This window comes from Cydia pomonella, chromosome 1, assembly GCF_033807575.1.
Source record: "Cydia pomonella isolate Wapato2018A chromosome 1, ilCydPomo1, whole genome shotgun sequence".
In the NCBI taxonomy this organism is placed as follows: Eukaryota; Metazoa; Arthropoda; class Insecta; order Lepidoptera; family Tortricidae; genus Cydia; species Cydia pomonella.
Window position 1 is genome coordinate 13,002,753 of NC_084703.1, and position 27,768 is coordinate 13,030,520.

The 27,768-nt window shown below is 38.3% G+C and overlaps 1 protein-coding gene across 1 annotated transcript; it reads left to right on the plus strand.

The window, feature by feature from the left end:
- Positions 1-22,391, plus strand: LOC133529526 (collagen alpha-1(III) chain-like). The gene is made up of 6 exons (XM_061867261.1): positions 1-1,106; positions 1,569-1,730; positions 14,047-14,290; positions 15,821-18,723; positions 19,116-19,140; positions 19,482-22,391. The coding sequence occupies exons 1-6, from the start codon at positions 900-902 to the stop codon at positions 21,194-21,196; spliced, it is 5,256 nt and encodes a 1,751-aa protein (XP_061723245.1). The 5' UTR covers positions 1-899; the 3' UTR covers positions 21,197-22,391.
- The last annotated feature ends 5,377 nt before the right edge of the window (positions 22,392-27,768 follow it).

The following is a 27,768-nucleotide window of genomic DNA, read 5'->3' on the forward strand; positions in this document are numbered from 1 at the left end:
TAGAAAACCGCAGCCAAATAACACTAGAACCTACTCATAGTGTTGTGTTCTTGCCGGTGAGTACCTAAGCTTGCCAGAGAGCTCAACGAGGGTGCGGGGGGTAATTAGGGTCGGCAACGGCGGCAATGCGCATTAACACATTTTTTTTAATACTACGTCGGCCACGGAGACTGCTTACCATCAGGCGGACCGTATGCTTATTTTCTACCGACGTAGTATATAAAAAAAGCTTTTAGGACATGGGGCATATGCAAATGACATAAACCCGAACATCATCGAGAGCCTAAGTTTGTTTTGTTTGTGAGGTGCAGGGATCGGAACCGGTTTTTTGCAAAAACATCGAAATAACCATATATTTCGGTTTATTTTATACTCTAAATGTAGGACTCAGTTGTGTTTTCAGATAACGACTTCGTATTATTAGATTGCCTAATTAGAAATGAAGTAATTAACAAAGAACGAAAAAATACCGTTTTCGTTCCCATACAAAAAATACCGGTTTCCGATCCCTGGTGAGGTGGCTAGATTTTGTTTGGTAAAAATCGTTTCAGCCGATTTCAGATAGGTAGAAAAAGAATATCTTGACCTGGTGAAATACTTAAAATTTCGTCGAGACACATCGATCGTTTAAGCTCATTCCAATGGATTTTATCTAATTTTAATTGAAATACTAAGCCAGTTTAGTTTAGTTACAAGTTTTTAATTTTTTTTGAGAGTTATTTTTATCATCACCAATCTGTTATTATTTTAATCATTCAAAACTTGCCTAAATAGTAATTAATTACAAATTGCCTAATTTTTCATGCGCTTAATAATATCTAAAACTATTCGCTATCGCCGAAATTGGGTGGGTGAACTTATATCTATAATGGGTTCATCTTGGGTTGCGGGTCGCGAGTATGGGTCAAACGGCGGACAGTGCGGTGGCGTGCGCGTTTCGGCAGAGCGTCGTCGCGCCCCAGCACGTCGGCATGCGTCCTGCGCGCGCACCCTACGCGCGGCGGCCCACGCCCGCGCGGCCCAGCCTCGCCGCCCGCACCGCTCTACTGATCTTCGCCACCATCGGCACTTTGAGAGCCGCCCGAATACCACCCGACACCCAGCAAGTATGAATATTTATTTATCACATGTGATTTCAATTTTGATTTTCCGAAATGTCGTACCCTGATTTAGTTTGTTATTTTATAATGTTACAAAGTATCTAGTCTAACTGTTGAAATTACTATTAGGCGATTAGACTGCAATAAGAATTAGAATTTGGGTGTAAAATATCGAGACATTTATATCCACTCATACGTAAAAATAAAAACTTACTTAACTATTTTAGCTACTTACGTACATGAGTATGTACAATTTAATATGATGCCAATAATTACAAGAATAAGCTGAGCAAATGTTACTTATAAACTGAAATCATGTCATATATAAAAGAAAAAGTAACCAAAGCTTAGGCCCAGAGCTGGGATATAATCAGCGATTTCTACATTCGAGGTATACCACTATCCATAACCACTAGGCCACCCAGATCACGGCAGTACCTAATTGAACCCTTTATTCCGATGTTTTAGTTGAAAATCGTGTGTCAAGAGCGTGTGAGCCAGCGGTGCTGGGTTTGGCAGCTCGCAGTTGGAGACGTCCACCTCGCCGAGAAGAAACTGCACCGGGTCCCACCGCAGTACGCATGTGGCATAACCAACTCCCAAACATCTCTTGACCATAAACAAATATTAGTAAGTATATACAAATACTTAACTTACAAAAGAACACAACACTGCCCTGCGAATTATTATTTACTTACCTATGGTGCTTAATGTATTTGACCGGCGGTGTTGGGCCAATTATGTCAGCATTTACGCCCATATCCGATAGTTCGGATATTACATGTTAATTTAGTGATACTGAGGTACAATTCAACTTTTGTTAAATAACTAGGTCGCCTGTTGCGCGAAATTGATAACTAACACAGCGTTCCAATTATGTCGTTCGATCACGTTCGATTGATTAGTACCTAAAATATTGCAAAAGGCGTTTGTATATCGTTATTTTGAAAAATAAGGGATATATCTCGTAAACTGAGCGTATTCCGCCAATACGTTTTATATATTTTTACTTGCTTTTAGGTTCATTAGGCTCCTTCCCGTCATTTGAATTAATGCTCGCTATTAAGCTCGATTAGACAAATAAGAAACTAAATAAATGTTCTTCCAAGTTCACATTCATAAGTTAAATATATTCATATACTACAAATCAGTCACGGATATAACAAAATACTAAACGATAAAGTAAGTGGCTTGCAAGTGGCTATCTTAGCCGGTGACCTGAATTTAGAGATGGACGTAGTTACCTAAATATTGGAGCGTTATCAAGACTAAAACCAGATCACATTTGTGGCAGTTATATTATGTAGTTTCATAATGACAGTAGGTAAGGTATCCACAAAAATGTATTCCTGATATAAGGTAGGAATGTAAGTAATTCTCAACGAATGGCGATATTGCACTTAGGTAATAAGTTCTGTCATAAAGGTTTTGACTGATAAAATGTAATACAAAGCTTTTAATAAAAAAACTTTGTCATCATTTGAAAGGTTGTTTTATACTGATCAAAACGTAATATAATTAGTTTAAAATTAGATTGCGTATTTATTTACTGCTTGTTTACTTTGGGATGGTACGCGAATATGCGGTTAAATTGTGAAAAAATATACTTCACATTAATAAAATAGGTACAATTGTTCATTTGTATGTACCTACTTTATTAGAACGTTCTTTTATCATCAGAATTTAGTTCTCCAACAGGGTTGTACTTCAGTCTGTACCTTTCAAACTTAGGGTACTTTTCAGTGACACGCTAATTTTTGGACTGTCATCCAACGAGTAGGTTTGGTAAAACGTACAGTTGCAATCTCGGCAATACCGATACACATAAAATATATATTTTAAGAAAGAAAAAAGATTCAGCTTTTGTTTTATGTAAGATTCAACCATGTAAAAAAGAAGAATAAATAAATGATGTTGTAAATAATACAGCATTTAATAAGCTTTCAACCCATATATATGCATAATAACAATAATAAGGCATTATCTGTACCTATATTTTTTGTATGAGTCAAAACCTTTGTGACAGAACTTATGACCTGACTAAGTAGATCTGTTATACAATTTCCATTCTGATATTCGACCCCCCATTCTTTAAATCACGATACTTTTACATAAATGGTTACTTGAAAGGACCCTCAACAAATGCTGTAAAAAATTATAGTTAGTCATGTTTAAAACACTTGTATGTATGTATGAAAACGTCTATGTATTTTACGTTCCTCGAATTCGTAATGAAAAGTAGAGTGTTTAACTCGGGTAAATCATTTTATCCCTTTAACGTTACGTTAACAATCTACTAGCTTTTAAACCATATACTAGTATATGAATAGTAAAGGATCTGTGCCGGTCTATCACTTTTTTACCAGTAAAAACCTTTGTGACAGAACTTATGACTTACTTACGACCTGACTAGTATCATTCATATAATACCGGGTTTTTGGACGCGGTTTGTTTTACACTTCGAAGCCCATTTGGACCTTACTAATAGTTTGGTAACTTTTTTAGAATAAACAAAGTTATACACGATATCATTCCCGCACCCAAAAACCCGGGATATGATATAGTAGGAACATTGCATTAAATGACAAATAATTAAATGTATGTTATACTCTAATCTTCTCTAAAAAAAAATCCCGTAAGAGGGGAGTGCTGAGTCATTTTGTTTTTTTAGAAACCTATCATCTGTGGTAGCATATGAACGGGCTTTCTGGGGCGATTCTAAAAATATACCACATCATTACATTTCGGCCATTTTTTTAAATTAAAAAAATAATAGTTTGGGGTCCTTCAGATACGATAAGGCTGATTTTTTTTTTGTACTTTATACCACAAATAATACGAGATATTCTCATATCTAACCCCAAAAAGCAATATTGAAAATAATTTCATTTAGTTTTTAATTTTTAATATTACAAAGTGACACAGTTCTACTTCAGTACCCATTTTAAGAGACTTAAAGAATAATGCGTACGAACGCAAACGCGAAATGCACAAGTACGAAGTCGCGGGAACAGATAGTATTATATAACTATAGATAGGTTATACTCGTACATAAGGAGCACAAAAAATACTTCCATATTTATTTCATTACCTACGAATGAATCTGTTATTGTTAATTAATTTTCGCAGACCATTTTCGATGTGCACAACTCTCGCTTGCCCAGGCGCCACTAAAGGCAACTTGTACAATGTGTACAAGGTAAGCACTTCAATTTTGAGCGCCTATAACCTATCTGGAGTTATAATATCATTGACTGTTGGTGCGTTTTACAATTTTCTTGTCATGCAATCGGCGGCAATTAGTTTCGTTTGAATATATTTGAAAGATAAAGTCCTCTTTGCCAAGGTTGGCTTTATTGCCTTGACCCTTTTTTGTCAACCTACTAAACGTTATCGTAAATAGGCCAAACAACAATTGATTGAGGCAACACGTTTCTCATTGGGAACGCGTATGGTTTCAATTAAAACCATAATTATAAAATTAGGCGTAATTTGAACATAATAAAAAGCGCATAAGTATTTCTTTCATCTTTTCAGGATTGCATGGTTACTAAATAGGTACCTAGATAATTCCTTTCCATTTAACCATCAGAATCGTAATTTAATGACAATTAGCGCCTAATTAAAAACAGGACACTTAGCCAATAAATTCTTTAACTAAAAAGATGCCATGCGTGCTTAGTAAAAACATGTGCGATGCATGTAACCCTTAAGGTCACAGCTCATTAGAGCCACCCCTCACCCGACCCTCACCGCCTCGCCTCGAGCGGTTAGTATTCTTCGTATGGATTTCTATGGGCATGCGCTCACTACATCAACTTATCCGGTGGTGGTACGAAGTTGATGTAGTGAGCGCATGCCCATAGAAATCCATACGAAGAATACTAACCGCTCGAGGCGAGGCGGTGAGGGTCGGGTGCGGGGTGGCTCTAATGAGCTGTGACCTTTAGGACGCGAGTTAACTCACACGTGGCTAGTTTTGAAACAAATAATAAATAAATAAATATTATAGGACATTATAACACAAATTGACTAAGTCCCACAGCAGGGATCGGAACCGGTTTTTTGGAAAAACTTTGAAATAAACATATATTTCGGTTTATTTTATACTCTAAATATAGGACTCGGTTGTGTTTTTAGATAACGACTTCGTATTATTAGATTGCCCAATTAGAAAGGAAATAATTAACAAAGAACGAAAAAATACCGTTTTCGTTCCCATACAAAAAATACCGGTTTCGGATCCCTGTCCCACAGTAAGCTCAATAAGGCTTATGTTGAGGGTACTTAGACAACGATATATATAATAATAATAAATATTTATAAATACTATACATAGAAAACAACCATGACTCGGGAACAAATATCCATGCTCATCACCGGGACCATCGGCTTCATAGGCAGGGTCACTACCCAGTAGGCCAGACCGGTCGTCATATTACCTCTTTAGGGCCAACAAAAAAAATTAGCCTCATGCATGATTTTTTTTTTATAATTATTTATATCGGTTGAACACCGGAAAAAATAAAAAATACTTTTATAAATCTTTACATTATTTTGTGAAAAAATATTTAACATGTTGAAAAATTTTGAGCGGTTGAATCGCTCATAATTTCTGGCGCGAATTCTACAGAGCCGATGACGTCACAGTTCGGTCACAACTGATGTTTGTTACTAATGTTGTTCGTGTATTTCAGCTACTCGACACTAATAATCGTTTTATTATTTATAAATACCATGGATGAACCTAAAAATCATTCTATAGGCATTATCTATTACAAAAGGATACATAAAAATAAAATTGCAGCTCACACTGTACAGTAGCACTCATTCTTTTTTCTAATAATAATAATAATAAATTGGCGTAGGGATGTGACGACCCCATCGCCCGCTGGTTTTACCAGTGCAATCAGTCAACGCAGGGCAGCTTGTGGCGAGCTGTTGGGGAGTAGCGACCTCACGTACCCGAGTGCTCCTGGGGAGTTCTGTTAGCCGCAAGGAGGGTGGGTGGGACAGGATTCTCTGCCTCTGGCTTGCCTTAGCCGGCCGGCCAGAGTGGAGTCGTTGGAGCGATAAGCTCCAGGGGTGGAAGTGAAAAATTGCATAAGACGCGAGTTGGCACAGTGGCTGCTCGCAGCCACTGGGTAGAAAGCGGCGTACACCTCTCGACACCCCTGAGCCCTCACACCGGTGTTGCCCTTGAGCCATCCTAGATGTCGCTTTTTGTGGGGGCCCATCTTGTGGGGGCGAGTCACCGTCTGCCGGAAATAAAATTGAATACCCTTTTATTAGGCAGGCGTCCGGTTTTTTATCCCATAGCCCAGTATTTAGTCCATCGCTTTCACCCAATAGCCCAGTTCATTTTAGATTCCATCAACCCTCAAATAGTCCTTACACCCTGGCGGGTGCTGCCTCTGCGTGCGTCCCATGACACGGGCAAGGGCAGCATCCGCTAGGTGTACCCCTTACATTTCATTAAAGTGTCAAAAGGGCCTCTACGTGTTGGCTTCGGCTCCGCGCACGCCTCCCAAAGGTCCGGAGCACCATTGTTCCGTGATGGGAAAGACATATAATAATAACAAATCGAAGTATACAAGAGTAAACCAATTTTATTTGTAGATTTCAATCGATCTGGTAACAAATTACTTTTACCTTTTGGGCTGGGCCATAAGCTTCGGAAGTAAGTAGTAGGCATGAAGCCTTCATATCACTTATATTCATTAATTTAATGTAAAGTTTTTGATTTAACTAAGTATTTACGAATTTATACACAACATAGAACCGCATATTCTAAACAATATGCCGGTTTTTAACGCCCGTCCAGACGAGACGATCAAATTGACCAATTTGATCAGAAAATAAATTGGTGTCAATCTCATCTATTAGCGTCCACACGTACATTCAGCATCAAAAGTAGCGGATGAAACAACGCGCCAAAGATATCTGATATTCGGGATAACTTTTCCAAATATGGATACATTTCTATAATTCGCGTTCCAAAGTATATCTTTTACAGTCTTTGTTGTTCTATATTAAAGACATCACTTTTTGTTAAGCTGTTACAGAATGGTAGATAATTATGAAGCATTATTTGATCCGCTACTTTTGATGCTGACTGTACACAATTTTAATCACTTTTTAGATTTATGATAAACTTCGATCACTCAAATTAATAAAAATGCTCCCAAGCACGCTTAATAATGCGTTCTTAATGAACTATCTTATACCTTTAAACGAGCAATTCTTGTATATATATATATATAACTATGTTTCTGTGATCTCGGAAACGGCTCTAACGATTTCACTGAAATTTGGTATATGGGGGTTTTTGAGAGTATGCAATCGATCTAGATTAGTCTTATGTTTGGGAAAACGCGTGTTTTCTAGTTTTCATGCGTTTTTCTTTCGACGCAGAATATGGTCGCTAATTTCGTGTGGCCGGCCACTGTCCGTCTGGTCCAGCGGGTTAAGACGCGGACGGTTAGAAACGAGTGTTACGGGTTCGAATCTCGCCCGGTGACTAACTTTTGTTTTGTTTTTTTTATATGTTCAAGTTTATATATAATTTTTTAATTTTTATTGTTTTAGACAAGTTTAATTTAGTAAAAAAATGTAGTTAAGATTATCGCCTATACACCACCATATTACAATAAATAGTTATACTTATAAACGAGCAAAGCTCGGTCGCCCAGGTACTTAGAACTAAATGTCGAAATCAATATGATACTCTGGCACACCCAAAATTTAAAAACCCCGCCGTACCTCAAAAGAAATATACATTTCACGTAATGAGATACATTCAAGCATTAATTAATTCTATGTTAATTTGTTAGTTTACGCCCATGAGCGACAATTTGATTCTATTTACAATTTTACAATTACTATTTTAATTTTATTACACTAAGTATCTTTAATTCCTTTCCACAGAAATTTTGAATTTCTTGCGTTTTCTACTAACAAGTTGGGTGTGTTTCAGTAGAATGTTTTTATTTAAGGTGGTTCGATTTTCATACAAAAAACAATCGCTATTTATTTATTAATTACACAATATTATTACATAAATAGTTGCGCATCTATCTACTTTCGAATATTCATTTGCACTAAATTAATAGAAAAACTTTGTTTCATACAGAAATCATGCAATAATCAACGTTATATTTTTATAAATTTTACTCATGTGTGTGTGACAAATGTCGTGTACAAATACATTGCGGCGTTGCCACTCCATGCCTCGGCCGGCCATCGGCGCGACGTTGCGATGTTTGACGCGTTTATAGCTGACTCTGTCGACACTGACACTCAGTGTGACCAGGCGTACGATAATTGTCGTACATGTACGATAATTTGGGCCCCGGTATGACGTAATGTTCCAAAGAGCATTATCGTACACTAAAGTACTATAATTTCAGCCCATGGATGATGCCACCTTAAAAGTCTAGTAATTTGAAGCAAAATATGACACTTTCTCTCAGAAATAGGCTAAAATTAGTATCTTTTGGGTGTTCGGCTCCTTGGTGTAAGTTTAAAGTTTAAAATGTCACAATTTCCTGTGTATACCGTTTGAGTCTATCCCAAAAATACACAAACATAAACAGATTTTTTACGCAATTTAGACGAAAATTGTCTTTTTTTATTATTAATTGGAAATTTAAGCTTATTTTGCTAGACATTTTTAGGGGCTGCCTTTTTGATTGGCGTACGATATTTTTTTCAACGATACAATAATATTGACACTCAAGTACGATAATTCTCTTCCGCTCACCTGGCAACACTGCTGAAACTTGACAGGACGTGGGGGCCTACCGCGAAAACCTAAATTCGCAAATTGCGGGGATCTTTCTCTTTTACTCTCACTAAGACGTAATTAGAGTGACAGAGAAAAATGCCCGAAATTGACGAATTTCGATTTTCCCGGTAGCCGCCCTGGTGCTTGAGGTACTTGATAGAAAACAACGCTGCCGCATGTTCTGAATTGTGATTTTATGTGTTTTTGGATTGAAAATGAAATAACAAAAAAACGTCTAAATCAAGTTACAAAAATCATCGGTATTCTGGTCCGCGAAAAACCAGGAAAAGTATAACTGTAATTGGAGTCTACAAAAATGACAATTCATAGAAAATATGACCTAGAAACTAGTTCACTTTTATAAAACTCAATTTTGCCCGAGATTGTACTTAGGCGAATACCTAAGGGAGCTAAGTGTATTGATCTTGAATAATTAGTTGGCTAATACATATATGACTCCAACATGATATGGACATTTACATCATAACTATTATACCTAGTTGGTTACTAAGTTCTGTTACTCGATTTCTTTCTTTCTTCCTAGCGTTGTCCCAGCATATTGCCACGGCTCAATGGAGCTTGTGGTCCGCTTTGACAACTAATCCCAAGATTTGGCGTAGGCACTAGTTTTTACGAAAGCCACTGCCATCTGACCTTCCAACCCAGAGGGTAAAACTAAGCCTTGTTGGGATTAGTCCAGTTTCCTCACGATGTTTTCCTTCACCGAAAAGCGACTGGTAAATATCAAATGATATCTGTTCTGAAGTTCTGTTACTCGATTTGCAACCTCTTTATTTCCGTTAAAACAAATGCTACCGAAAAAATAAAAAAATGAAGTAATGTGGTGGATTTGTGAGCTATAATTATATACCACACATAACGCTTATCTCGTCGTATCTATAATGAATTGGGGCCTAAAAGAGAATCGTATTCCAATTTTTTGAAACGCTTGTATTACTTTCTATATTAACTAAAATTCAGCTTTTATATGTACTAAAAACGGCTTTAAATATGTTAAATTAACAAAATATATTTTGACAGATGCTTTCGCGCCCAAAACGCTCTTTGAAAATTGTGTGACGTCACAGTTTATGGTTTGACACATAACTACATACACACGTAGAAGATACGAACTGTCAACTGATATTTGTCATTTGTTGTTAATCGCCTAACTGTCAACAGTGTCACTCCGAGAGTTGTGACGTCATCAGAATCTTCAATGACGTTTCGAGTTTGGTCACGTGACGTGTGCCAAAAGATATTTTAAATTCAATATTTACAAAAATATGGTCATTACAGGTCCCCTAAAAGTAGTTTAACATGTTCTTATAATCCAAAAGAATTTTTTGGGATACAATTATGCCCTAAGATTTGTAGATGGAAACAACCCTATTGCGTTGCACAAATGTGGGCACCCGCCAAACATGATTTTGGGTGTGTCATACTCAGGGCTAACACAGATTCATTTCTGTGAAAAAGGTGTGAAAACCGAAAACTGGAAACCGTTCTCGAACCAATAGTGAAGCCCTTAAGCCACACCCTATTTCAAAACCAGCCATGGATCTTTGAACAGGACTCAGCTCCTGCACATAAGGCAAAAACAACTCAAGCCTGGTTTCGAAGGAACAAAATTGTTTTTATTGCCCACGAAGACTGGCTGTCCTCCAACCCGGACCTAAACGCTAAACCCCCTGGATTATGCCATATAGCAGGTTATTGAGGAGAAAGCCTGTGCTAAACCCCACACAAATCTTAACCAAGCGGGCCATAGTTAAGACAGTGACGGAATTAGACATGACAATCGTGCGTGCCGCTATTGATGACTGGCCTCGTCGTTTGAGGGCCTGTGTCAAAGCCAGAGGAGGCGATTTTGAATGATATTGTCATATGTAATTCCTGATTTTGTGTACTTCATTTTAATATATACTTTATTAAACTTTCGTTGGTATATTTTATGTAGATAAAGATTATTGCAGTAACAGAATTTAATAACCAACTAGGTAGAAAACAATGAAATACATAAACACATAAATTGGATATGATGTGATCCGTTGAATGAAATTGGCAATAAATAAAATGAATAAATAATTTTCTATCTCTAGGCATTTTGTGAAACTTCTAGTAGTGTCTAAATATCGGGAAATCAATAATATAAACAAGCATGGAAAATATCTAATTTCTTTTTATAATGGTTATAAATAGAAGGCCATGCAATTTTGTAACTCACTGTAATTTAATTTAATGTATCGTAAAAATTTTTTTTAATTCTACTGTAAAATAGTACCTACTTTTTTAAAGGCTGGGCAGTAAGGGATTGCTTTAATTTTAGAACAAAACAGCGTTTTTTTTTGAAAAAAATACCGGAAAATCTGACTTACAAATTTGGACTTTCTTAGGTTCATTCTACTAAGAATCTTCTCCACCCTAGCATTAAAAAAAGATATCCTAAAATATCCAGACCATTACGTCACATTTTAGTGTGAAAGAAATTTCAATGTAAAACTAAAATTTCAATACAAATTTTCGGGTTTTTTTAGCACGAGGATTGATTATGCTGGTGATTCTGAGTTGGAAGAACCCAAAAATATCATGATGTGTGAGAATCAGATTTTTAATATTTTAATGGAAAACGCTCATATTTCTCATAAAATAATTTATTAATAATAGGTACTTGATAATACTGATAACAAAAAAAACTTAATGAGTCTCGAACCCACATCCTCTTGCATGTATTTCCACGTACATACCGCAACGCTATTGAAGCCTACTCACGCTGTGCCAAATTGTCTACTACAAGGATCCCAGTAAGACTGTTTGAATGTGTGAGTGATACTTAGAAATAGAGTCAAGAAACATTCTGTCGACATTAAGGGGTAGTTTTTGTACAATGAAGTGTTCAATGTTTGTTGTAATAGTTAAATATTTATTTAAAGAGTGCGCTAAACATAATTTACAGTATAGAAATACCAAGACTACTCCACACAAAAATTAAAACTCAAAATTTGCAATTGTGGCACCATCTAGTGAGGTTTAAGCTTTGGGTAACCTAGTCGAACCACCAATTTGTCTGGCTGATTAGTTCTGAAGTTGACACTGTTGGCGGGTATTTGCCTATTGGCGGGAATGCGAAAATTAAAAAAAAAACGAAACATTTAAAAAACCTGGGTATAACGGAGATTGGGAAAAGAGGAAAATACTTGGATGTATTGTTTCGGAAATTTAATTATTAAGAATAAGTTAACTGAAGTCTGGGTGATCGACATCTACATATATCGATACAAATCTACAATAATGCAAAAACATCCGTAATTTCGTATTACTAACTGCAAACTAGTGTGTAGCTGGCGATAAAACTTTTGATCGACGTGTTGTATGTAAGTACGTGCAAATTTAAATAATGACACTATTGAAAATAAACCAAGTGTTTATCTAGAATTAGTCGGCAATAGCCGATCTTGGAGATATAACCATTTTTAATTAATAAATCGCGACTTAAATATATTTTTATACCAGATTTCTTTTAATCGGTGCGACATAGAACAAAACAACAAATTTGTCTGAACTGTGACGTCACGTGACGTGTCGACCACTGGCATTGCGTTGCGTTTCGCGCATTAGCATTTCGGGCGCAATTTTTGTACTTTTTATTTATTATTCTACGCAATTAAATGATAATTTTATAACGGAAATGCATTTGTAACATGCTACAACGGTAACAATCATCCGAATAAAAAATATTTGGTTCAAATATAAACTTCATGCAGGAGGCTAATTGGCGGATACAGTTTGGCTCTCCGACCTTGACATTTTCTATGGGAGAGTAAATTTTTGTTTCGCGATTTCGGGGTTGGTCCCATAGAGAAATTTGCTCAGTATGACCTATAAATGCAGCCCGTAAATTATTGCAGGTGATAAAATAAACACCCCGTATTATAATAAATATCTGGGAAACCGAGCTTTGCTCGATATACATATAAAAACTCAGTAATTCGCGTTTTCCCTGAAATAAGACCTAGCTAGATCGATTTTTCGCCCCCGAAAAAAATTTCATCGAAATCGTTAGAGCCGTTTCCGAGATCCCCGAAATATATATATAAATATACAAGGAGAAAATATACAAGGTATAAGTATTGTATATTATATAAATCGTTGTCTAAATTCCCACAATACAAGCCTTCTTGAGCTTAGCGTGGGACTTAGTCAATTTGTGTAAGAATGTCGTTATATAATATATATATATTGACTAATCAACGTAAATCCGAAACTACAAATGCTAGAAAGTTGAAATGTACACACTAGGTTGCATTTATAAAGTGTACAAGAGCTAAGAAGCGATTTTTTAGAAATTCAACCCTTAAGGGGGTTAAAAAGGAGATGAAAGTTTGTATGGGGTTCAAGTTTTATTTTAAGCTAGGAACTTGACACTTTGTAAAAAGGTATTTTATTTAAATACTTAGAAGAAAACTAATTTCAGCGTTTTTGAAAATTAATCCCCTAAAATGGTGAAAAAGGGATTGATAAGATTGCGTGGGCACACGGACCTGCTCGGTAAGGCTCCGCTGACTCGAGCATTGTGCACCCTCAATTTAATTGCCGAAAATATTGACTTGTTTTCGTGTCACAAAGTCGGCATTGTACATTATACCGGGTGTTTCCTGTAATACGAGCAAATAATTAAACCATATATTGTACTCCTAAAACGATATAACTTTGGAATACAACTTTTAAAAATTATGAAATTTTTAGATTTTAACTTTTTCATACAAATTTAATATTATTTTCAATGTACGCTGACATCAGTGTGTTTGACGTTGCTTGTCACGCTTTAAACATAACAATATTTGCAATACATTGCGTCTTAAAATGAACTTCAATGTGTAATAATAATCAAAACATAAGTTATTTTTAAAAGTTGCTGAACCAATGTTAGTGAGTTTGAGAAGTACAGCCTACAGTTTAATTTATTGCTCCTGTTACAGGAAACACCCGGTATATAATTAAGGAACAAACAAGATTGTTAGAACAGTTACACTATTGTATTAGGCTTAGTATCCTGTAAAAATAGTTGTAAGTGTGGTAAATAAAAATAAATAAATAAATTTGTCCTGCCCAGAAAAGAACGATACAAAAGACATTTTAATGATATCCATGTGGTTACAGGTCTATTCACCGGGTAACGATGCTACGGTGACAACATGTAAAAGAACCATACATCTACCCATGGACTCTTTGAACGACTGGAGCTTAGATTACCACATAGGATTAAGGCAACGCAGACAGGCTTCGTATAGAGGACGCTTCAGAGGACAGACTCAATCTCAATACTTGGCAATCGATCAAGGGTCAAAAGATGAAGGCAAAGCAGAAGCAATTTCTGCAGCAGACACGTCTAAAGCTGTTGTCAGTAAGTGTCTCATAATAAAAAAAAATCGCAAGTTTTAGGATCATTATATTTGTATCCCTCAGGAAAGCGGCGATAAAGTGGAGTTCATTAGGAATTGCAAATACTTAATGTAAACAAATACATATTACGGATTTTGTTAGCATTTCAAATGTACCGGAACAGTTTTACGAAGGTTGTTTTCACTGAAAAATATGAATACGAAATTAACATACACGATAAGAAAGTAAATATTCTTTTCTACTACTCTACTGATGTTATCTGTCATTTATACATTCATTAAGTTATTTTTTTTTAAATATATGATAGGAGTTTAGGGGGTTTCCTTTATTTTATCCTAATGTTGACGCCGGCATGTCCCGGAATAATAATATAAGAGCATACATCGTAGATTTGAAGAAGTCTATATTGTCTATTCCTCATAACAGCACTTGTGCTTTAAAATCGCTAAAACGTTACTGTGATTAATGGCTACCAACCTAACAAAATCTAAATGAATACAGGTGTATGCTGCCAAGTTACAAAATATTCATTAGGTTAAACAATTGCTTCATAAGTCAGAAACGCGCATGTGACACCCTTAATATAGCCACATTTTTAGACTACGAAGACCGCTTAGAGTTGCTTGTTTATCTCCATAGGCTACCGTAGCAAAATCGAGAAAAAACTGTCCAAAAGTTGAATTTAGCCAGGAGCAAATACTAGGACCTCATGTAGGCATCGGAGTTTTTATCGCATGGTAAGACTATAGCGAGCTATGGAGTCGAGATTAGCAATAAAATTTAACTCATATTCATACTCATTCATGTATTTAATATAAATGACACAAATATAACAAATAAGAATAATGGCCATTCTTTTGTATTGATCAATTTATATTCATATTATTTTTACCTCTTGTAATATACAAATTAGTTATTTTATGACATTTTTTAAATATAATTAATACAAAAATTATCATTATTCTTATTTGTCATATTTATATTTTCAAATATAAAATTAAAGGATCGTTTACAAACTCGTCAAGGTTCTTGTCCTTGATTATAAAATTAAAATCAATAATTAAATAGATGAATGAGAATGAGTATGAATTTTATTGCTAATGTCGATTCCATAGCTCGCTATTAGTCTTACCATACGATAAAAACTCCGATGCCTACTCATCATGAGTTACGAGGAGGTATCTCTGACCAGGCGGCCAGCCGGGGCAGGCTGGGCGCAAAAGCATAAGCATAATGTATGCTCTCGTATCTTAGCTGTATACTTTTAGTTTGTTTAAAGAATGATTACTCGTAGAAAAAGTATTGTATGTAATGTTGTACAAGTAGGTAAACAAATAGGTAACTTTTCAAATGTAGTAGATAAATGAGAGCTGTATCTAAACTAAGAGTAAGGGAAATATAACACGTATATTTCACTCCACCTGATATTATTTACAATCAATTCCGGTGGTTAAATGTTGGAATCTTTCGCTTGCTCGGATATAAGTAACGACGAAACGGGGATTCTTTAAAAATGTTATTCATTTTACAGGTGGCAGAAGCGGTATGGGACAAGCTCAAAGCCAGTCAATGTATGATCCTAGTTGCGATGAATGTGTTGACCGTTACGTACCTGGCGCAGAAACTTTACGACGTCCAACAGGGGGAAACGAAAGAATCCCTGGTGGTTATGGAGGTGAACCCAGTAGCCATGGAGGGGGATCAGGTAGTTTTGGAGGTGGTCCGGGTATCCAAGGAGGGGGAGGGGGTAGTTATGAGGGTGGTCCGGGTAGTTATGAAGGTGGGCCAGGTAGCCGAGGAGGACCAAGTAGTGTAGATGGACCGGGTATCCATGGAGGCGGCCCCAGGGGACCAGGTAGTTATGAAGGAGGCCCGGGTGTCCAAGGAGGGGGACCAGTTACTTATGGTGGTGGTCCCGGTAGCCATGAAGGGGGACCTGGAAATTATGGTGGAGGACCAGGTAGTGTAGGAGGTGGTCCAGGTAGTTACGAAGAGGGGCCAGGTATCCAAGGAGGGGGACCGGGTACTTATGGTGGTGGTCCCGGTAACTATGGAGGGGGACCAGGAAGTTATGGTGGAGGTCCAAGTGGTGTAGCAGGTGGGCCGGGTATCCAAGGAGGGGGACCGGGTATCCATGGAGGGGGACTGGGTATCCAAGGAGGGGGACCGAGTATTTATGGTGGTGGTCCCGGTAGCCATGGAGGGGGGGCAGAAAGTTATGGCGGAGGACCGGGGAGTGTAGGAGGTCCAGGTAGTTATGTAGGTGCACCGGGTATTGTAGGAGGAGGACCGGGTAGTTATGGAGGTGGTCCGGGTATACAAGGAGGGGGACCAGGTAGTTATGCAGGTGGGTCGGGTAGTGTAGGTGGGCCAGGTAGTATTGGAGGTGGTCCGGGTATACAAGGATGGGGACCGGGTAGTTATGGAGGTGGACCGGGTATCCAAGGAGGGGGACCGGGTATCCACAGAGGGGGACCGGGTTTCCAAGGAGGGGGACCGGGTAGTTATGGAGGTGGGCCGGGCAGTGTAGGAGTTGGTCCAAGTAGTGTAGGAGGAGGTCCGGGTATCCAAGGAGGGGGATCGGGTAGTTATGGAGGTGGTCCAGGCAGTGTAGGAGGTGGTCCGGGTACTGTAGGAGGTGTACCGGGTATTCAAGGGGGGCAACCGGGTATCCAAGGAGGGGGACCGGGTATCCAAGGAGGGGGACCGGGTATCCAAGGAGGGGGGCCGGGTATCCAAGGAGGAGGACCAGGTAGTTATGGAGGTGATCCGGGAAGTTATGGAGGGGGCCCGGCTAGTGTAGGAGTTGGAACGGGTACCCGAGGGGGACCGGGTAGTTATGGAGGTGGTCCTGGTAATTATGGAGGTAGTCCGGGTGATGTAGGAGTTAGACCGGGTATCCAAGGAGGGAGACCGGGTAATTATGGAGGTGGTCCGGGTATAGGAGGGGGAAGTGGACCACTTTCACCCTATTTTACACCGTTCTTTGGTAAAGATCTGTCCCTTATGACAGGACTCGCACCGGGCGTTCGACAAGGTTCGACCATTTTTTGCTGTGTCGTTGGTTCGAATCCTCCCCAATACATAGGGACAGGTGGAGACGGATCCGGCATTAACAGCAACACAAGCCCGACTATATTTAACATGGGAGTTCCCAACCAACCAAGCGCACCAGGTAGTCCAGAATGGAACAATCAGCCTGGCAGACAGGGTAGTAATCAACCTATGGGACAGGGTACTTATCAACCTGGTGGGCAGGGTACTTATCAACCTGGTGGGCAGGGTACTTATCAACCTGGGGGACAAGGTAGTAATCAACCTGGAGGACAGGGTGCTTATCAACCTGGGGGAACGGGGACTTATCAACCAGGCGGACGGGGTAGTAATCAACCAGGCGGATCAGGTATTTATCAACCTGGTGGTCAGGGTAGTAATCAACCTGGAGGTCAGGGTACTTATCAAGGAAGTATTCAACCTGGGGGACTGGGTACTTATCAACCAGGCGGACAAGGAAGTAATCAACCTGGGGGACAGGGTACTTATCAACCTGGTGAACAGGGTATTAATCGACCTGGTGGAAAGGGTACTTATCAACCTGGTGGACAGGGTAGTAATCAACCTGAAGGACAAGGTACTTATCAACCTATGGGACAGGGTACTTATGAGCCTGAGAGACAGGGTACTTATCAACCTGGGGGACAAACCAGTATACAACCTGGAGGACAGGGTAGTAATCAACCTGGGGGACAGGGTACTTATCAGCCTGGGGGACAGGGTAGTTATCAACCTGGAGGGCAGGGTATTTATCAACCTGGTGGACAGGGTACTTATCAACCTGGTGGACAGATTACTTATCAACCTGGGGGACAGAGCATTTATCAACATGGGGGGCAGGGTACTTATCAACCTGGGGGACAGGGTCCTTTTCAACCTGGCGGACAGGGTACTTACCTGCCTGGGGGACAAGGTACTGATCTACCTGGCGGACAGGGTACTTATCAACATGGGGTGCAGGGTACTTATCAACCTGGGGGACAGGGTGCTTATCAACCAAATGGATCGGGTACTCCAGGGTGGAACAATCAACCAGGCGGACAGGGTAGTCATCAACCAGGCGGACAGAGTAGTTATCAACCAAGCGGACCGGGTATCCCAGGATGGAACCAACCAGACGGACAGGGTAGTTATCAACCGGGTGGATCGGGCACTTCAGGGTGGAATAATCAATCTGGCGCACCTGGTAGTTCAGCCTGGAACAAACAACCTGGCGGACAGGGCAGTGATCAACCCGGGGGACAGGGTAGTTATCAACCAAGCGGACCGAGTACTCCAGGGTGGAACAATCAAGCAGGCGGACAGGGTAGTTATCAACCGAGTGGACCGGGTACTTCAGGGTGGAACAATCAACCTGGCGGACAGGGAAATGAATTGACAGTGAGTATAGCATACCATATAGTATACCATATTTTTTCATAGCCTGTAATTTAGTAACAGATCCGAATATTGTTAATTACAGCAATTTTGTTACCTGTTTTAAAGTTAGCAACTCTAAAAATTTTGTTTGTGACAACATACATATTATTTAACGCAATAGGTAGTTCTTGCACAAGACTTATGTAAATTGGATGTAGAAAATTAACAAGGGCTGGTAACACCATGGCATGACATCGATAAATATTATTTACCTGTGGTAAGAAAAGTAGTCAGCGACAAAATCTTGTACCTAAAATTAAATTTTTGACAAAATCTTATTTGTTTTACTATATGTAGCTCTCCTGTAACAGTTACATACAGCACTAAACAATACTGTTGTTTTTTTTTTTCAGATTCCTGATTCTAGTGCAACCCAAAGTAAGCCCACTACACCCTATTTTCCGTCACCTAACCTAACCTAACACATAGGTATTTCATAAGAAAGGTTTGATGCTCTGAACAAGTTTGATTTCGGCTTTAATTGGTCGGCACCTCGGCCCCGATCTACAATGATTAATTTGGGAAAAAATAGTATTTAATTGATTGACTACTTTTGATTTCCGAGTAAATAGATGAAAACAGTAGGGGTACGAAAATGCTACGTTAATAACTATCATAAAAAATCTAACTTTCTCAATATAATTTAACATAATATTTATTTCGGGTTAGACTCAAATAACGAGAAATTAAATATTTGAACACTTATTACTTTGTTTTAGGCCCACCACAAAACGTGATTGATCCAAATTCTGTAGCAGCTGACGGAGATGATTCTCAAGCAGAATCGAGTATTACCCAAAATGCAAACGGAACCATGGCAATGGCTTCTTCCAATGGAGGAAATAATAAAGGTCGAGCTAAAACACAAGTTAGCGGGAAATATGCAGGAAGTGGCACATTTCAAGCTCAAGCTGAAATAAGTGACGAAAGTAAAGGAGCACAAAGTGAAGTATCAGGGGGAAAACACGGCGCAATCAGTATTGCTCAAGGACATAGCAGGAATAGTAAATCACAAGCAAATGTTAATCTTGGCTCTGAAACTGGATCTTTGACCTCCGACGCTCAAAGCGATGGAGTAATGCATTCATCAAATACCCAAGTTCAAGGTGGAGTTAAAGGAGGATCAGCGGAGGCCCAAGCTCGTGGTCCAGGAAGTACTTCTTCCCAGGCTCAGATCGGTTTTACTCCATTCAAAGATAGCGATAAAGCAAACCATGACCTATTTAAAACCCCTTTTGTAGGTTCAGGTAAAGCATCTTCTCATTCTAACGGGCGTATTGGAGAGTCACAATCACAGCTGGAAGGCACATTCAAATATGGAATCAAATATACTGGAGCAGCTCAATCTGGAGCTAGTTTAGATAAAGATGCAGTATTCGCTAGTCGACTACCTTTCAACAAAATCGACGTCTTTGATAAAAGCGATGTAAATATAAACGTTGATGACACAGAGATACCACCAGATGTAACACCTTTGCCTTTGCCCGATATAAATGACGTACAAAACAATATTGTCAATATAACCGAAAAACCACAGGACCAGTCTAGAAGCAGACTAGCCAGTCATAGCCACATGGATCACCATATGTCTGGCAATGAGAATAAAGCAGCTCCCACAAGCCCACCTCCCGCAGGAAACACACGATCGTTCCAAACGCCATATGCAAATAATAACGATTTCGATTATACGAGCGATAAAGAAGACAATCCTACAGAAGACTACGATGCAGACGCAGGGTTTGGCCCTGAAAATAGTGACCCCGTGGATGGAGAGTACAACTATGATGACTTTGGAAAAGACACTGAGACACATCAATCTCTGCATAGTCCGAGCAGAAAAAGTTTTGAAATCAAACAAAGTACCGGCGGAAACACACAACACATTGTATTAGGGGCCTTGCAAGGTCAAGACGCTGTGATAACACAAAGAAATACTGATCTAAGACCAGACGAAAGCAGAATCTATCAGCCTGGCGAGAGTGTACCCGGGACCGGAGGTTATACCATACCCGTCGGATTTACAGGAAGCGTCAAATCAGTGGCTTCCAAGCAAAACACTTACGCCATTGGTTCGAGACGTTCTCCATCACAAGCTCAAACAGTGTCAATAACTCCTGGAAGTGGTAAAGTGAAATACGTGTATCCTAACGTGTCGCCTCACGGGAAATATGTAGCACCAAAGGACTTGAGATCTTACTCCAATAACAATAAAGACGATAACAACAGATATGTTTCGGTATCAAAGACAGTAACAGGAGATTTAGACGGCGAAAATAATATAAGAAAACAATACTCACATACATATTACACGAAGTCATCATCTTGCGGTTATTTTACTTTTACTTGCACTATGGTCAGTGGACCCAGTGGTCGAAAAAAAGTATGCAAACCAAAAATACCCACCAACCCCGATGGGACACCCATGAGATGTTGAAAATTTCAGAAATAAATCTAGGTGAATTATTTATGTAAGTTTAAATTCTGTTTAATGTAGAAAATTGTAACAAAACATTAGATTGATTTTAGACATTCATTACATGGAATGGCACAATAGCGATGGCACGTGCGATTACAACAGGAATGTTACATAAAGACAATAAGTCATTATTAGTTGTTTTAATTGATGTGGAGAGTATTAGGCACGTTAATATATATATCTTTAGAAAACATAAACCGTAACCGTTGAAATTGTAAAGTATTCTACTAAGCTTTTTATTTAGTTAATATTGTAACATTAGTAGCAAATGTAACTAGTACATTACTGTAGAGGCCGGGAAACGTAGGGTTGCAGGCCAAGTAGATATACCCGGATAAGGATACGCGGCCGTCACCCCGTTTCTCGCCAAGATTTGTATAGTGCTTTTCTCATACTTGTAATGAAAAGAAAAAAAAATGTTGTCAATTTGTTTTATTCCTAGGTTTACACAGCGAAAAAAACAAATTACGAATTGACTTCTATTTCATGGCTGAATGCCAAGACGTTGTGCCAGTATTTGACGTTTAAAAACAAAAGAATGTTGCTTTACAGGCCTAGGTGTAAGGCTGTATTAAATTCCTTTATATATCATCTTCACTTATATCTGCGGTGGCAGCATGGTTCCATTTTTATCACTTGTCACTATGCCCGTCACTTTCGCACTTACATACTTGTTAGAACGTGAACCATGCTGCCACTGCTGGACCTAATATACCTTATCATGTCAACATTTCATTGCAAGTTTGAGAAAAATATCCTTCTCCGTAAGTTTATTTAATTAACTTTCACATAAGTATATTGTATAGTAAGATCTTGTAGGTAAGGTGTGTTCGGCTCTGAGCCGGTAGCCGTTACTGAAAATTGACAAACTCTAAACCATTGCTAACTTTTCCGACAGAAGACAAACCGTCTACTTATTATCTTAACAAGGACAGTATTGCGATGTTCTCACCAACAATCAAACGATGATTGTTGGTGGCGACGACGACAATGCGAATGTCATTATAGAAGTGGTAAGACATTGGGTCAATTTCGGTATACGTTTAGTTAATTGATTTGTAATAATTTAGGATGTCATTATTTTCTCTTATACAAATGTGCATAGGTGCCTACATTTTAAACTAAGTATTAAAATATATATTTTTTTAAAGTACGTCTTCATTTTAATTTTGATTCTGACCTTAAATAATATTACTTATATTATTTTCTATAATAAGGTAAAAACAGAAATAGGCTCTTGTTTATACCTCGACGTAGTAAACAAGCGTAATACCTACGCCTCGCATGAAATAATGAACACCATATTATGTACTAGTCTAGAATCCAAATGCGCGTTGCGTTGCGTACCTATCCTTTAGAATTAGAATATATTATTATGAGACTTTATGATGTCGATCGACAGTCTAAAGGATTCTGCCAAAACTAATATAGTTTTACTACGTTAAAAATATATTGTTTTAATTTAAATTGATATTAAAGTGATATAGTGAGTTCATTGTCGATGGCGCTTTATTAAGTACTCTGATTTAGGTGCAGTGCGTTCAGCCAGCAGTTGTTGTAAAATCTTTTAGATCATAATACGATACTTTAAAAATATATCTATGTATTTATCTGTGTATTTAAGTATTATATTTATATATTATATATATCTTTGTCTAAATACCCTCAACACAAGCCTTATTGAGCTTACTATGGGACTTAGTCAATTTGTGCAATAATGTCCTATAATATCTATTTATTTATTTATATCTAAAAGCAATCTTGAGCCCTTTTTCTAATAACTTCATCGTCTCGAAACCTGATTAAACCAATTCGTTTGACAGAAAAAATTACAAAATAGATCTAAAACGCACCATAAAATATGTGTTTGTATTTTGGCACAACAGCTATTAATATGAAAATTGTTTCGATAGTAACATTTTTAGATCGATCGATGAGGGATTACTTTTATTTTTTACAAACTAAACTAAAAAACAATTTATGACAATACTGCGTTCGGAGAAAGATCAGGGGACCTAGCCAAGATGCCGTTCGTTTGCGCTACGACAACAAAACGCTTTCTGTCTCTATCACTCTTACATATTAGACGTGTGCGCCGCGCCGGCGCGCCGCCGTCGCCGAGATTTTTGCCACGCCGCCGCCGCCGATAAATGATCGGCGTGAAATCGGCGTGACCTTGAATGTTGTTAATTAGCTATTCCATGTTGGTATTTGGATTACAATATGGGTTTTTTTTTGTAATATATATGTTACAGTTGTCAAATATACATCAATTGTTAATTCAATGCAACAGAATAGCCAGTTGCACAAACGATTTGACATACCGATTAAAGTAACTGAGTAATCCTCAGTATTCACCGTTAAGAAAGATGAGAGAGCGATAAATGAAGTAGGATTTTTGCTTGTTCATTGTGAATAAGACAATTAAATAAGCAATACAAACACAAGGCCTATGTACCATGGGACCTCAAGGCGGAACAGAAAAGGAAAACTAACTGCCTAATGTTCCGTCCATCATCATCACTTATTTGTCTTAAACTGTAGTGGAGTCCAGCATAAAAAAAAGAACATTGATGTGCGAAAACTCTTGAAACCCTTAGGTTCCTAAAAAGTCGTGAGTCATAAATGTTGAGATATAGAAGAGAGAGACAGAGTTTAACTGTCAATTTAGCGAACCGCGCAAACGCTTGCCCTGCGGAAATGTGCAAGCTGTAAATGGGTGAAGTAACATTTTCTTGTCACTAGATGGTTAGCCAGGTTATAGTCACCTGGGTCACTGGGCTTTCAATAAACCAAACATTTTTGTAGGAGATAAGCCCTTTCCATAATGGGCCATCTAACAAGAATGATAATATGACTTGGTACACAAGTTCTTGTAACAAACTGTGATACTATCGTCACCTGCCTGACGGGAATACCTAACAACAAGAAATACATGAAATGGCGGCTCTTCTGAAGAAAAGTGAAGATGAAAGTTCGAGAGAGATTTTAAAATCAACCATTCCGAGACCAAAGCAAAACTAGTTACCGATGCACTCAGCATTACGAAAAAGCGGGCTAGTTTGTATATCTTGGGTTAAGAACCAGTGCCAGTGGTTGCATTGCAGAGATACGCCGCAGAGCTGGCATGGCTAAAAGTGCAATGGCTAACCTCAACAAGATCTGGAAGAACAGAGGCATTCGATGTGCAACTAAAGTGCACTTGATACAATCTCTCGTCTTTTCAATATTCCAATATGGTGTCGAAACGTGAAGTCTCAAAAAATGTGAAGTGGCAACAAAGGTTGGCACTTTTGAGATGTGGTATTAACGAAGACTGCATATACCTTAGACAGCTAGAAGAACAAACCCCTCCATTCTCAGAGAGCTCAATATCGCCACTCAGCTCTTCACAACATGCCATGGGTGAGCCATTTAGATTTTTCGGACATAGTATGCGCTCAGCAATCACAAAACGAGAAAGAACGACGTACGACAAGAAATCTATTAAAAGAAAGCAAATCCACTGTGAGTGAGGAAGCAAATCTATCAAATTTCAATGATACTTGGAGTTCTGTTTTGTTAAAGTAACATAAGCCACAAAGTACGATAAGCCATAAGAAAATACCATAATGAAATGTAGAGTTACAGATTGAATTAAAGGTCATTGGGACCAGGTAACCAGACTTGCATTAAGGCAAGTTACTAAGGAAATCAAGTCATTATATCTATCCTATATTTATTTACAAACCCTGTTTTACTCACAGCCTATTCAAAACTATACCTAGTTCACTGACCAGCAATCTGAGATAGATCATATTTTCAAGAAAAACAACAAATTAATGATTTTTCTTAAGAAACCTGAAAGTCAAGGCCACGCCGATTTCACGCCGAAAACACGCCGCCGCCGATTTTTTGGAAAACGCCGCCACCGATAATTTTTTAATCGGCGCACACGTCTACTGGTAACTACTGGGAAAAAAATCCCACTAGTTACCACCAAACCAAGTTGTAAAAGGTGGGATTTTTTTCCTAGTAGTTACCACCAAAATTTGGTTAGCGTTCAACACTAATAAAAATAGTATAAATACAGAGTGCTTTAATTCGTTATTCGTTTAATTATAGGTCGATTACTGTTTCAGTAAACTGCCTTAAAAGTGATAAAAAATCGGTCTTTGACTGATTTGTTTGTTCGTTCGTATAAATGTGACGTTATTTATTGAAAGGGACTTTATTGGCGATGGCGCTTACGCCATTATCAATGACGCTCCTATATAAATACAACGCTGCGCTACGCAGTGTGAAGTAAGCGCCCTTGACAAAAGATCCAGTTTTCATAGATAACGTCACAATAAATTCAATTTACAATTAATAAGATGCAAGAAATGCTCTCATGCTTTCGAGGTTAATGGCAAAAAGGAAAAAAAAACATATAATCTAATAATTAATGTAACGTCATTGCAATAACCCAGTCTCATTGTCCTCCCAAACTTCAATATTATATAGATAGACCGTTATACTGTTTACTTTTACTACAATAGTCCCAATGCCTGCTGCGACCGGTTCATGGGTGTCTATTGTTGCGCCTGTGAACGAGTTTCAGCAGGCGTTCTACATGACATTAAAGCTCTCCAAGGGGCCTCTACGTGTTGGATCTATATCCCCACACAAGCCTATCAAAAGACCGGGATTTATAGGCCCGTGAAATCAAAGGAAATATAATGTAATAATTCCAAATAAAACAAAGTAAAATAATTTTTATACATAAATATAAAATGTTAACAAACTACATTGATTGTATTGCTATCGGCCCGTAGGATAAAAATTAACACGTAACATAACCCCATGTATGTTGTAGGACTGTTATCGCCAACTGCTGGGAGAGTTCGGTGGACGTGTTGACCGGACAGACCAACCAGTATAAACGCGTATCTCTAGCGCTCTTTCTTTAGTAATGTCTCGGTCACGTTACGCTGGTCTTGCGCGACAGCCCGTTCCGCCCGCGCTCGCGTGATGACAATATCATTGTACTGTACTGGCTTACGAGTTGCCAATTCACAATGGCGATAACAGTCCTACAACATGCATGGGGTTATGTTACGTGTTAATTTTTAATCGCTACGGCGTCCTATCCTACGCACCGATTGCAATACAATCAATGTAGTTTCTAAAAAAAATATTTTTACTTATAATAAATATTTTACTTTGTTTTATTTGGAATTATTACATTATAATTTTTTTTCCTTTTTGCCATCAACCTCGAGAGCATAATGAGCATTTATCTTATTAATTGTAAATTAAATTAATTGTGACGTTATCAATGAAAACTGGATCTTTTGTCAAAGGCGCTTATGCCACACTGCGTAGCGCAGCGTTGTATTTACATAGGATTATCGTTGATAATGGCTTAAGTGAATTTTTTTTCCCAGTAGTTACCAGTGGTAAAAGGTGGAAAAAAACATCCCAGTAGTTACCACTGGTAACAACTTGGTGGTAACTAGTGGGAATAACCCGATGACACTGACTGACAGCTATTACAAATTACACCTAGCTTCAAAATAAAAAAACACGGCGAATTTTAAACCCGACAACAATATTTATAGAAGCTGATTTTCTTTATCGGTAGTGGCGTAAAAACGGGGGTTGCATATGAAGAAGTCGAGCCAGAAATCGACTCGCAGCTGACTCAGCTCGTTGGCAGTGACGCGATATTGGGGGTTGCATATGACCGCCAATCTTCCCGCCGCGCCTTCCGAGATGAACCTGAGCCTAGTGAAGCTGGGGCCTGCTGAGCAGCTGAAGGAGTGTGTCATCTAGTCGGCAGCCTCAGTATACATGCAAGTAGAGAAAATAAATATATAATATGCTGTTCTCTACAATAACAAACGTTACAAGGGTGCTATGGCCCGATTCGAAGAATGAGATACGATAACGATAAGTTCTGGTTTAGATAAATTCTCATTTAGGTATTGTTTGTATATCGTATAATTGAAGAAGCAGCTCGATTCGGGCAACCAATGTCACTTTGAGGTTATAAATATCGTAGATAGATCTTATTCGGATCACAGCGGAATCGAAATAAATGTCAATTTTGACATGTTGTTTAGCTATCGATCTTTTAAAGCTCTTTCCAAGATCTTAAACGTGACTTAATCATTCTTTGAATCGGGCTGTTAGTATTAGGTAGGTACTGTGTGTTAATTCCTAAATAAATAAATAATAAATAAATTACACAAATTGACTAAGTCCCACAGTAAGCTCAATAAGGCTTGTGTTGAGGGTACTTAGACAACGATATATATAATATATAAATATTTATAAATACTTATAGAAAACACCCATGACTCAGGAACAAATATCCATGCTCATCACACGAATAAATGCCCTTACCAGGATTTGAACCCGGGACCATCAGCTTCGTAGGCAGGGTCACTACCCACTAGGCCAAACCGGTCGTCGAAAGAACCTTAACATTATAATAATTACTAATAATGTTATTACAAATATAAACATCTGTGTGTTTATAGTATTTTATGCAACAGTTGTATAAG